At 34.3% G+C, this 12,944-nt stretch overlaps 3 protein-coding genes across 3 annotated transcripts; 2 read left to right on the plus strand and 1 right to left on the minus strand.

Annotated features, from left to right (window-relative positions):
* The first annotated feature begins 797 nt into the window (after positions 1 to 797).
* On the plus strand, positions 798 to 1,310 carry LOC117628520 (nuclear transcription factor Y subunit C-3-like). The gene has a single exon (XM_034360999.1). The coding sequence runs from the start codon at positions 925 to 927 to the stop codon at positions 1,288 to 1,290; it is 366 nt and encodes a 121-aa protein (XP_034216890.1). The 5' UTR covers positions 798 to 924; the 3' UTR covers positions 1,291 to 1,310.
* Positions 1,311 to 2,003: 693 nt separating this feature from the next.
* LOC117628729 lies at positions 2,004 to 2,484 on the minus strand. The gene has a single exon (XM_034361240.1). The coding sequence runs from the start codon at positions 2,457 to 2,459 to the stop codon at positions 2,238 to 2,240; it is 222 nt and encodes a 73-aa protein (XP_034217131.1). The 5' UTR covers positions 2,460 to 2,484; the 3' UTR covers positions 2,004 to 2,237.
* Positions 2,485 to 8,147: 5,663 nt separating this feature from the next.
* Positions 8,148 to 9,392, plus strand: LOC117628992 (remorin 1.4-like). The gene is made up of 5 exons (XM_034361525.1): positions 8,148 to 8,203; positions 8,381 to 8,499; positions 8,592 to 8,679; positions 8,816 to 8,897; positions 9,191 to 9,392. The coding sequence occupies exons 1-5, from the start codon at positions 8,148 to 8,150 to the stop codon at positions 9,296 to 9,298; spliced, it is 453 nt and encodes a 150-aa protein (XP_034217416.1). The 3' UTR covers positions 9,299 to 9,392.
* The last annotated feature ends 3,552 nt before the right edge of the window (positions 9,393 to 12,944 follow it).

Raw genomic sequence — 12,944 nt, forward strand, 5'->3', positions numbered from 1 at the left:
ACTTCTTCTCTAATTTTGTTTACATTAGAGTCCGAAGGACACTATAAATTGAGGAGTATCATAATCCAATAGGTTTAGGGGTCATATAAAAAAGGGTATTGATGTTATTAGTAGTGAAATTATTCATTATATGTTGTTGTTTATGCATAAATTCTGCGCGTCAGTCCCGACACAAGGACGGGTTTGACAGCCTTGTCTAAGCCTAACTGGCCTAACTGGCCTAACTGTCTAGTCTAAGCCTACCATTACACATTCAACAAAAGTAGACCAAATATCAACCGAACATTATATTCGGTTAAGGCTAGATTCAAACCCAATAAATTTAAATTGCATTGTTTTCTAGTAAATGTTTATTTATATAGACCATATTTCAACAAAACCCACATGCATGTACCTAGCTAGCTATGAGCTGTAGGGGCAATTCTGTAATTAACGAGACCAAATCTCAACCCATCGAACAGTTTCCGAATTGTGCTTCAAAAGCCGAACATAAAACGACCATCAAGTTGAATAAAATACAATTAAAAACGAACCACGATCTATTTGTATGTGTAGCATTATTTCATGCCATGCCACAATACACAAATTTGTCGCCAAGGATCCTTGTTAACACTTGTTACTGTGCATGCTTGTTTATTGTTCAAGGTGACGTACCACTTCATTATATATTTATATGGTTTGAAAAAAAAATGAAGGTCCTCAACTGTTTATCATAAACAAATCAATTTACTTGGTCATTAGATTTAATTAGCCGGCTTAAGCAGTCTGGCCCGCCCTGCCGGCTGCCCTCTTATCATATATAACCTCCATGTCTCATAGAGTGGAAGACGTACAATTTCGTCAAAACTTATAGCTTTTGAGATAATTTAAGTGCATTTATCTCTGCATCTAAGATCAATCATACTACGTTTAACTTTTAAAGAAATGAGGCAACCGGGAAGGTACTCGGGATTCATGATGCATGGAGGCATATCTGGGAGGACTGGGCCCCACTCATTACCCTTGGCGAGGATCAAGAAGATCATGAAGAAGTCCGGGGAAGACGTGAAGATGATATCTGGCGAGGCTCCAATTGTGTTCTCAAAGGCATGTGAGCTGTTCATAGAGGAACTCACGCGGAGGTCTTGGATGACAACCCTGGAAGGGAAGAGAAGGACACTGCACAAAGACGACGTTGCCTCGGCCGTCGTAGGCACCGATATCTTTGATTTTCTTGTGAGTTTGGTTTCGGATTCTTGCCATTCTGAAGACATCACGCCGGAGGAAAAGGAGGCATTGGGGGGATCATAGTTCATCTTTCTCTCAAAATCCCAAAGTGTATCTACGTTACTTATGAATATATATAAATATATATATATAAAGCGGAGGCTATGGTGGCGTCTTTTGTTGACTCAAAATTGAGTTGACAATTTTGGCATTGTTGTCTGTGTGCTTTATTTTTATTTTATTTTTTCAGTCACGACGAGATCCAACCCCAACACTCAGAAGGAGGCTCAACTCAAGGGTTTACTAGAAAGAAACTATTACTGCAGTACAATATATTCCGTCAATTAATATGTGTTTTAAAAGATTGGCTATAGAGTGGTATTTAATTCATTGACTCAAATAGGATGTCCATATTTGAAGGAAAATAATGACATAATTCCTATAAAGGAAGATAAATACTTTTATACCCATATGCATTGTGCCCCACTTTCTCTATCTTTCTTGTCACATGCGTGATAGATCACATAAGAAGAAAGATAGAGAGAATAAAAATCGTAGTGTAAGAGAATAAGGTAGTTTTCCTCCTCTCATAGTCACGATAGGAGTAGTGTGATCCCCAAATCCCACTCTAAAAATGTGAATGAAAAAATCTCTTCAGTACTTAAGGTTTAAAAGTCACCAACTAACTCTTGGTCTATTGATACTTCTCTTCCTAATATTGAAAGAAATTCCAACTTCGAAACCCCCCTAACCTCCATTGATTTAAAAAAAAAGAAAAAAGAAAGAGGGTTTAGAAGTCCATAAATAAACTTCAGCTTTATAATTTCTGCACCCTTCTCAGAGTATGTCGTGCAGGAGTGTCAAATATACATGTTCCCCTATTTATAAGGCGATGCACATTGGATTGGATTAATTTTGTAGAGGCATATATCTCAAGTAATAAAAGGTCTAAAGTTAATTTCTAGCTGCTAATAAGATATTAAAATTTCAAAACACCATAAGCATATACAATATCTCATCATCTAAGTAAATTAGGCTGAGAAGCAGCTAAAAACAATGCCATCACTCAGTCCACTAGAAACCATAACATCATGGTCATGATTTGGCCGAGCTTTTCTTCTCCTCTCCTCATCAGACCTTTTCGTAGAAGATTCAGACGCCATGCTTGAACTTTTCCCATTTCCACCAGCAGCAGCTGCCTTTCTCTCAACCCTTCGCTTCACAACATACTCTTCTGAAATAAAAACATCCATTTTTGTAGGTTTTTGTTGTGCTTTTTCCAAGTTTGGTGCCAAAAGAGAAAGGGTGAGCAAATATATATATATATCTATGGGGTTATGGGAAAGGAGGGGGATATACCATGGGCTTTGGACCCATGTTTTGATTCAAACAAGCAAACAAGTACTTTCTTGAAATGAAGAAATCAAGCGACAATTGTTTGGTTTCTTGGAAAACTTTGGCTCTTGTGCTTGTGTGTAACGGCTGCAAAAGCGCATGTGGAAAGCTTCCTTCCAGACAAGTACTGTTGTGAACTGACTAAAATTTCTGTGGGATTATGTGTCATGTCAGATTGTATATGATTTTTTTTTTTTTTAATGTTTAATTTTTGTTTTGTATTTGAATTCAGAATTTCCTTTAACAAAAGTAAGAGCCACTTGTCATGTTTACTAGAATATACGTTATTTCTACTCGATTGTAGGGTGCTTCTTCATTACGGAGTCCCGCAATGCGGATCCGTTACGAAGTCCTGTTCTTGACCGTCCGATGATTTGAATTGTTTATATCTCGCCCCTCTCTTTTTTTTTTTTTTCTCTCTTCTCTCTCCTCTCCTCTCTTTTTCTTTATTCTTTATTTTCTCTCTCTCCTCTCTCCCTCTCTTTCTTTTTTCTCTCTCAGCCAGTTTTTTTTCTTCCTCTTGTCATGGGGTGATTTTTTTTCTTCTTCTCTCTTCTTGTTAGTTTCTTGAGTCAGGTCATGGTGATGTAAGGTTGACCTAGGATAGCAGGATTCTTGGATTGATTGTCGTTCTCTTCAATCAGGTCATGGGGGAGAAAATAACAGACAGGGGAGGGGGAGCGAATGGGTCTGTGTCTGGTTTTCTTGTTCTCTTTTTCTTCTTCTTCTCTCTTCTGGCTATAGGACAACAAAACAAGGCAAAATAGCCGCAGCTCCAGCCACAGAGTCATACTCTTCCATACCACAGCTCCTGCAATCACACAACAAACCAGCATTGCCCTTTTGTCACTGTGCTCTACAACCACCACATCCTTATTATGCTGCAGATATTGCGATGAGGGATTGAGTTGCAGAGATTGGAAGAGAGAAGAAGAAAACAGGCGGAGAGAGAGAGAGAGAGAGAGAGAGGAGATATGTAAACGCACGGTCAAAAGTGGGCTCCATAATGGAGAAGCACCGCTCGCTTGTATTATAAACCTTCTTGTATTAACTCTTGACAATTTCAAGGTATGTAAGAGCATGTCTAATGCAAGGGCACGGCGAAAGTAGCTAGGTGTTGTTTTAGCCATTCAAAATGATATTATTAATAAAATCTAATCTCTCAAATTTGTTGTAGTTTTAGTGGTGATGAGGGTTCGGAGCTAAAACTCAAAATTTGTTATTTTAATTTATGATAAAAAATCAAAGCATAAAAAAGCAACACAAAAATTTATTTTTGTAAACAATTTTGAAGGGCTTGGGTATAACCCTTCTTTTGTTTTTTTTGTTTTTTTTTTCTAAAAATTTGACCGTAGGGCCTACTCTTGTCCAGGCCAGCCCTTAGGCAAAATCAGCCCCTTATCTTACTTTAGGGTAAATTGGACTAGCCCAAACACATGCATTAGAAAATATTTTATTTATTTATTTTTCATTTGAGGCCATATATGAACCTAGCCCAAGCTAGATAAGTCCCATTAGACTTCCTCTAGGGAGTTTGTAGCTCAAAGGTTAATAATAGAATAGTTATACATGTACCTATCACATTCCGGGATCGGCTCCGCCGTAGCACGATATTGTCCGCTTTGGGCCTCTCTTTCTGCCCTTACGGTTTTGTTTCTGGGAACTCACGAGCAACTTCTCAGTGAGTCACCTATCCTGAGATTGTTCTAGCTCCCAACTCGCTTGACTTCGGAGTTCCCATGACTCCGAAGCCAGTGAACTCCCAAACGGCCTCGTGCTAGATAGAGGTGGGCATGTACATATAAGGTACATCACCCCCTCTCCGTTGGTCGATGTAAGATGTTACATACCAATATTTCTGTTTGAATCCTATATTTTCCAATATCGATTGTATAAAAACATTAAAAACAATTTCAAGGTAGAAGAAAATGATATGGGAATGCATATAACTTTATTGATGTTAGAGGATCTGAGCTCTTATGATCAATGCATACGGTAACAAACATATTAATGAGGAAGAAGATGAGCATGTGAATTTTCTATCTTACCTAAATAGTTTTTTTTTTTATATGCGTATCTAAATAGTTTTTGCGATGAACTCTTATTTGAGTATTTTATTTTATTTTATTTTTCTTGTGATGAATCTTATTCAAATAATTAAAATAATCTAAATGGTGGTCAATGTTTGTGGCTGATTGAGCATGTGTTTTCTGGTCCGACTAGGCAGATTCATCCCTCCAAGTCCAAAGCATTTCGTGGTCGGTTAATATTTGTCAGTGTTTTGTTTAAGATAACGTAATTAACCACCGCCAAAAGTTTATAAAGTTCAAAAGTAAAAAAAAAAAAAAAAAAAACACATGTACAAAATCTTCAGAGCTTTTAGTTTTAGCTTTTACTAGAGTTAAAAGTGAAAAACATACCGACATACTTTTTCAGGAAGGAAATGGGAACTTTTTTGTTTCTTTACCCCCAAAAAAAAAAAACAAACAAACAAACTCTAGCATCGTTAATAAGAGCAAAGTTTAGGCCATAATTTAAGCCATCATAACAAACAAGAAGACAATAAAGTTGAAATATAGAGAAATTGGTGAAGACCAATAACTTATTGGGCCTCTCCAGCATGTTCCTCAAGAATTTCAAAAAACATTGAGGTCCCACAATTAAACGGTGTCCATTGGATTAACCTTGCATGGAAATTTTTTTATTTTTTATTGAGATATTTAGTCATATATTTATTCTTAATATTAAAATTATAAATAAACTCTACATCATTTAATTTCTATAAACAAACCCAAAAAAAAATATAAAAAATGACAGCTAGCCTTGTATGTACGAAGGTTGAGAAAGATAAAATTTATAAGTTTTTTAAATGAGAACAATAAAGAAAAGGAAGAAGAAAAAAAGAAAAGGCTTGGTGGCTTGGTGGGTATTACATTGTTGACATGACCCGTTTAATAAATGGGTTATTTGATATTTCAACGGGTTGGGAGGTTGACTTGAAATCCACCCATTTATCAAACGAGTCATGGCAGATTTACTCGAAAATGACCTAAAATTTTAATGCTTCAAATTGAAACGTTAATTTTCCATGTGGGGTTCAAATCGTGTATAATGTATCGGGTCATATAAACAATTACAAATCTATCAAACCCGGCTGTATAATCAACTTGTAAAAGTTGCATCCTTCGGTAACTTTTTATATAATAAAATACTAGCCCCTTGGCACATTCGTTTCTTTTTATTTTATATTTTATTTTTAGAATTAAGAAAAGATAACATGCATAGTTATGTTCCATAAAAATATGACCTACTATTTGATTTTGTTTTTAATTTTAATTTTTTTAAATATGAAAAAAATGTGAATTTACCATATTATCCTCATTTAGTTAATAATTTCAATTTTTAATTTTTGAATTAACTAAGGGTATTTTTTGGTATTTTGAATGTTTCACAATTCTCTACATTTTGCTTTATATATAGATTAGCATCTCTATACTCGCGGAAGAGAGACTTTTTTTAGTCATGCACGCTACGCGAGACTTATAGAACTTTTTATTTTTTTAATCTACATATAGGATAACTTTTTCACTTGTCATTATATTATTGGTTGGAGATAGCAAAATAATGCTACGTTCTATTAAAATTGCGACATGTGGATATTAATATATTTCTCCAAAATGACATTTACTCCCTCCAAAACCTCTGTCTATTCCTTTCTTCATGTGCTCAAAAGACATTTTCTGAAATCTTGAGACTGTCGAAAATCCGCGAACTATAATCCGAAATCACTATAAAAAGTTGCAACTTCTATCTACAAGGATGTAGTATTTTGCTCTAATGGTTTGCCCATGAATACATCCACTGGGAGACCCAATACATGCCTACTGTGGGTAGCTACCCACACTTAGGTGGTGAAACACTTTGCCAATATAAATAAGATACTTGGCTAATATTTTGCATGCAAAATCCCCACTCACCACCCTGCATAAGTAAAGCTTTGTATATTGAAAATATCAAGGCCCAAGACTTAATAAACATGTTGTCCAATATATACAGAATTAGATTTTGGCCCAAAATCATATATTAAAAAATTATTGAAATAGATTATGTGTTATAATATATATCGTATTGCCATGAAAACCTAGACTTTGTAGGAGTCGGGTACGAAATTGCTTTTTATTCCCCCAAATGAAAGCGTGAAGTTCTAATATATATGCTTTTATTTTTCATCTGCTCCTTGAAAATAAAGAGATTAGTTCCTTATGGTGTATGATAGAACTTCATGTATATTCTAGGGAATTATATTTATAATCCTTTTTTATTGAGGGATCCCTTAAATAATTTTATTTAAAGGACACATTTTAGGGTCCCTTACGAATTATTTTTCAACAATTTAAACCATTTATTTTTTAAGTTTACATTCATAGATCATCTTTGCAAAAAATTAGACAAATTGAAAACCGTTTCGACATCTAATTCTATCATACAAAATCAATGAATATGGTGCTTCAAGAAAGTACTAAAATTTCAAAAACTTAATTTATTGGTCAAATGATATCGGATTCAAGTGATTTTTTGTTTGTTTTGGTATATATGATCTTTGAATGATTATCTAAAAATAGACAGTTTGATTAGTGAAATAAAATGCTGAGTGGGCTCTACAAGGGTATCCCTCAATAAACTCTCTCTCTCTCTCTCTCTCTCTCTCTCTCTCTCTCTATATATATATATATATATATATATATACACACAGAGAGAGCTTTCATTGAGGGATCCCTCAAATAACTTATTTGAGGGATACCCCTTGTAGGCCCCACTCCGGATTGTTTCACTAATCCAAACCGTCTATTTTGTAGATACTCATTCAAAGATCATCTCTACAAAAAAATCACTTAAATCAGATATCACTTGATCATTTGACCACTCAATTGAGTTATTGAAATTTTAGTATTTTCTTGAAGCATCGTGTTCATTGATTTTATAAGACACAATTGGATGTCGGAATGGGTTCCGAATTGTCTAATTTTTTGTAAGGATGATTTATGAATGAAGACTTAAAAAATAGATGGTTTGGATCATTGAGAAAAAAATTGTAGGGTACCCTAAAGGGCGTCCCTCAATAGAAGGGAACTGTATATATATATATATATATATATATTTTCATGGTTGTTTATGTTAATGGTGTGTTTACTAATCAAGAATTGGAATTCTCATCAGGAATTGAATTCTACATATAGAGGATTCCTTCGTTTACTACACATCAAGGAATTGAAAAGTAAATGGGGTAAACACCAAATTTGGAATTGAATTCCTAAATTTAGAGGAATCCAATTCTTAGGTGGGAGGTAGTACTTTAATTCCTAGAAAACTAACCCATTAGGAATTCATCTTTTTCACCCATTATATCCTCACACAATTTTCAAAATTTCAAATTTGCCATCTACTTTAACCCAACAACAAAGACATTTTAGTAATTAGGACCACTCCTACTCCAATTCTGAAATCTAATTCCTCTCAATCCATATGGTTTAGTAAACAAAGGGACCATGCAACTTAGGGTGGAGAATAAAAAGGTTGAGGAGAGGAAGCATGGGGATTGCATGTATCCTTGCCAGCCACTTTCTCTTCTGGAAACACTGCAAGCATGAAATGAACTGAACCCAAGGAAATTTTTTTAATTTTTAAGTAACTATAATTTTCTGTTACCCAATTTAATTATGTAAATTACAATTCAACTATGATCTGTTTTTTAATTCTTGCATTCAATCTGTTTCCGGAGTTCATATTTTGTGCATATTCTTCATCTAACATGTAAATTTCTCGATCATACGGTCGTACCAGAGAGTGCATACCCTGCTGTAAAGAAAGACATAACAGGAGGGGGTTCAACTGAGAGAGGTATGTGGCTGATGTTCTTGTTACTTTGGATCAATTTTGGCTATAATTTATGACATGTATAAATCACCATCTTCTTCATGATGCTTTTTCAGATGCATTGTATGCACAAATTGAAACAGGGAAACGGTTGGCCCTAATTAAAGCATGGGAGGAAAGTGAGAAAACAAAAGCAGAGAACAAGTATGAGGGAGGCTATTGTGCTTTTTATAAGCTTAAACATGAAAATTATTGGAGTGTCTATTGCTTTACAATAATCATGATCTTTCATGCTTGATTAAGGTAATTAAATTAATCCAACATTGTCAACCATTGACAGGGCATATAGAAGAATGTCAACAGTAGAATTGTGGGAAGACAGCAAGAGAACTTCTGTGGAGGCAGAACTCAAAAAAATTGAGGTAAGAAAACCCTGTTTTGCAGTAGATTATGATCTTTAATAAAAATAAAATGAAAATGAAAATTGGAACTTTGTCGTCGTCGTGAAATAATCTTGTGTTACACCCTTTTGGACAGGAATTCTTTTTTTGTCATACCATTTATCTGACAATGTATTTTGTACCAACTTAACATGTACATTGCTTGAAATTAACACTAATTCATATAATCTAACTAAAACCCTTTTTTGATATTTGACCAAAATGTGTTTCGATCGACTAATCTGTGGGGACTAATGACAGGAAAATTTTGAGAGCAATGCCCCAGGGTGGAGGAGACAGCTGCAAAGTTTTGTTCTCCCGGAATTACACTAAAGAAATTGCTACTTGGGTGCTTCATCAGCCAGCATTCTGCAATTATGTAATTAACCATAAAAAATAAGGGAGAGGCTTGTTTTCCACTTTGGTTTGAGCTTTTTATTTCTAATGCAACATTTATAAAAATAAAATAAAAAACAAAGCAAACCATATAAACTTTTAGAAATTCTTCTATACAGACGTCCAGACGTTATTATCGTGTGGACGCCATGTATTTTTTACTATCTCACTCTGTTTTCCTCTTTGTTTACAATAACATTCACACAATAATAACATATGAACATCCGATGAGAGAATAACTGTATAAACTTTTGTTCTTAGGATTGGTAAAGTGTATAACAATTTACATATATAGCTATGAAAAATAGGCAACTTTTGAAATTTCTGAGCTCATTCCAAGCCCATTGCAATAATCCACCCCAAACACTTGGAATTAAACTTCCACTTCCATAAGCCCACTTGAACGTTGGGCTTCTAAATTTTGGGCCACTACTTTTCCCATTGCTATTATTTTTTTAATTTTATATTTTAAATGGTGGTATTGTATCCTCCCTTAACTAGTCCTACCCATCTACTTCTTGTTCCATCCACACAACAAATAAAATAAAAGCAATAATTTTACTCAATCCACCCACTAAATACACTATATGGTGTTTTTTTTTACGGACCATTGAGATATTTTTAATTACTTTAATTTACAAGAAAGAAACTTTAGACTCGAGTGCATAGAGACGGACACACTACTCTAACTAATTGGTCTAACTCACATTTACATTCTCGTTTACTTCTCATTTTTATTTTGATTCTTGCAACTAACTTATGCCGAACAGTTTGTGTCATATAGGCCCCATTCGCATTACTTGCTCCCAAAATTGGTTGAAATCTAAAGAACTGGTAGTTGAGTGAGTAGTGCTTGAAGAATTATGGCCCAATATTTGCTTCTCAGTAACCAAACACACGTTGCCAAACTCTTGTTTCTTTTGTTTTCCAGATGCTCCGTTTAAATAAAGTCAGATTCTGTTTCTAAATTGGATTTCATGCGTATGTTAATTATTATCTAACGAAGAAAAAAAAAGAGATTCATGAGCTCGCAGGCCCACTCAAAGGTCCCCACTCCCCACCCACCCCCTTTTTTCCACCCTCACTTGAGATTTCTTTCGTCACGTGATACCTGTTCACTTTGGGCTGTCTTAGCACGTGATTTTCTTTACTTATTTGTGTTTTCACTTTCGTATTTTTTATTTTCATCTTTTTCCCTTTGGCACTTGATGCTTGAACTAGATGTCTTTTTACATATAACACTATTTTTTTTAGCTCATACATACATATATATAACATTGTTGGAGAGAGACATAATACATTTGGTTTGCAAATTTTTCGTTATCCGTTTCTTTAAAATTCATGTATGATAAGAATTTTTAGGGTATTCTCGTTGTAATTTTATCGATCAGTTCTAAAAAATGAAAGAAAAGAAAAAAACTGTTTAAAAGAGAGGGAGAAAGAGAGAGACAGCTTGAGGTGCTTCCAGGGGAGCAAACCAAACCAATGGACCTTCTTGAAAAGTATCTTAGATGGTGTCTCTTTAATTATGCCTTGTAACTTTGCAAGAGCTGGTGTGCTTCCAGTTTTTCTATCTTTCATATGTTTGTGGATACCACCTTCACATGGGCACCTTCTGTTGTCTCTCATGTGTGCAAGTCTCATCATTTCCCATCTCCTTTGTTGGGATTCAGCCGAGTCCTTGTCCAACAAATTTTTTTATGACAATTATGCAAATAGGAACATAAAGATAAAGTAAAATGAAACCAAAAAAGATTAAGTTGTCTTTATATGATCTTTTTATTTCCACAAGCTAACCAAATGGCTAATCACACTGTGCACTTTGTATATGATATGTTGTCACATGATACACAGATAAAAGTAAGTACAAAGAAATCTTCTTCACATGACTGATCAAGCTCTGAAACATATGCAAGAAGCTAGCTAAATTTATATCTTAGACCCAAATTACAATTTAGATTTAAAAAAAAAACATGCATGAGCTTGTTTGGGACTGTTTTTTAAAGAAGCACTTATGCTCATAAGCTCTTTTTATAAAAGTGCTTTTATTATAAAGATGTCGAAATTTTCATAAGAAATTCAAGTGCTTCTCCAGAAAACGCTTTTATGACCTAGAAGCACTTCAAACATTTTATACCAAACGTTTCCCAAATAGACTCATAGTCTTTTTCTTGGATTAGCAATATTGTGAAAGATTTAGGCTATTTGCATGTGAGTCGAATCCTTGATTTTATATGTGTTCTAGAAGAAAACTAATTTGTCTTTGATGAAAATCTTGTTGCTATAATAATGTGCTTGTGATGATAAATAATAATACAAAAAGTTTAATGATTAGCTTTGGGTTCATTAATATTTTCAGTACCTACAACATGCGAGAGGTTGTTGAATTAGGTTTACCTAATAATTATAAGATTCCCAAAGTTGATGGGAAGTACATTGTTGCTCGCTATACATTTGAAGGAGAAAAAAGAAATTAAGAGAGGAAATTTATAGATCCATCTATTTTCCAACTTCATAATCATGATAATAAATATTTTCAACGACAATGCAGCTTGACCAACTTTTAAATGCTTAAATGGGTAATTTCATGCATTATGATCCTAGATTCTTAAGATTTGATAGCTTAATAATGATCCCAAAAAGTATTCCACTTCGGTAATTTGATGTACATAAGCTGTGTGACTCGAGCCTATATGTGTAATAATAATAATATATATGGATGCTAAAACTTTAAAGCCAAGATCTCAACCGACAAGTGGATTAGGGGTCCCTCTCATTGCTAATAAGGTGGAAAAGTTTTAAAGGGACCATCTAGCAAGTCATGATTACCATCTCCCCTCTGCTCTGCAACATTATCCTAAGCATCAATTTACATCTTTATCTATGCTTCTCACTGCTACTTTTCTCTGCAGATAGAGGCCCTTCTCCAACTTCTTCCTGGCTCCCCACCAATGACTTTTTCTTTATCATAATCTAACATGGGTTTAAAAGTCCATGCATTCATTTATAAGTTATAACCTTTAATTTTTCTGGATAACTCTTAGTGGTATGTTTACTTACTTGAAACGAGAGAAGTAAAAAATCAGAAAACTTAGAAATAAGGGAAGTAAAGAATTGGAATTATATTAACTGAGTCCTCTAGTTGATCCAATTCTTGATTTTGAGGCTATTGCGCTAATAATTTTAAGATTATGTTCTAGAAAATGTGGAGAAGCCAAGAATTGACATAATTCTATTTCTTCTTATACCCATTACTGATAAGTGAATTTGCCATTAAAAAAACTTCGGAATCTCTTAAAGCACCCATAAATCTCTCGGAGATTTCCTCTATTTTTGTTGAGATGTAAGGAAAGACTTCTCATCTATAGTAGCAAACTAGCGATTTTTCACACTTACGTATTTGCAGTATAGTAAAACATCTAATGAAAATCAAAGCACAAAAAGTACAAAGGAATTGAAAGATAGGAGTTTGCATGATTGTTGAGCTATGCAAATTAAATGCAATTCACAGGAACTCACGAGCACACCAAAAGGAAGAAACTAATTAATAGATAGAGCCATACGTGTGTGGTAAATGAAACCAAAAACAATAATGGATATGTCAGTCTGCTGAAAATTTTGAACTTGGCGCAT

This window comes from Prunus dulcis, chromosome 5, assembly GCF_902201215.1.
Source record: "Prunus dulcis chromosome 5, ALMONDv2, whole genome shotgun sequence".
In the NCBI taxonomy this organism is placed as follows: Eukaryota; Viridiplantae; Streptophyta; class Magnoliopsida; order Rosales; family Rosaceae; genus Prunus; species Prunus dulcis.

Bases quoted from the DNA above. Each gene is read 5' to 3' on its own strand.
- LOC117628520 (XM_034360999.1), top strand. From the start codon at position 925: ATGAGGCAACCGGGAAGGTACTCGGGATTCATGATGCATGGAGGCATA.
- LOC117628729 (XM_034361240.1), bottom strand. From the start codon at position 2,459: ATGGATGTTTTTATTTCAGAAGAGTATGTTGTGAAGCGAAGGGTTGAG.
- LOC117628992 (XM_034361525.1), top strand. From the start codon at position 8,148: ATGCAACTTAGGGTGGAGAATAAAAAGGTTGAGGAGAGGAAGCATGGG. The intron at 8,204-8,380 runs GTATCCTTGCCA...CTGTTTCCGGAG, and splicing joins AGGAAGCATGGGGATTGCAT to TTCATATTTTGTGCATATTC. The intron at 8,680-8,815 runs GTATGAGGGAGG...AACCATTGACAG, and splicing joins AAAACAAAAGCAGAGAACAA to GGCATATAGAAGAATGTCAA.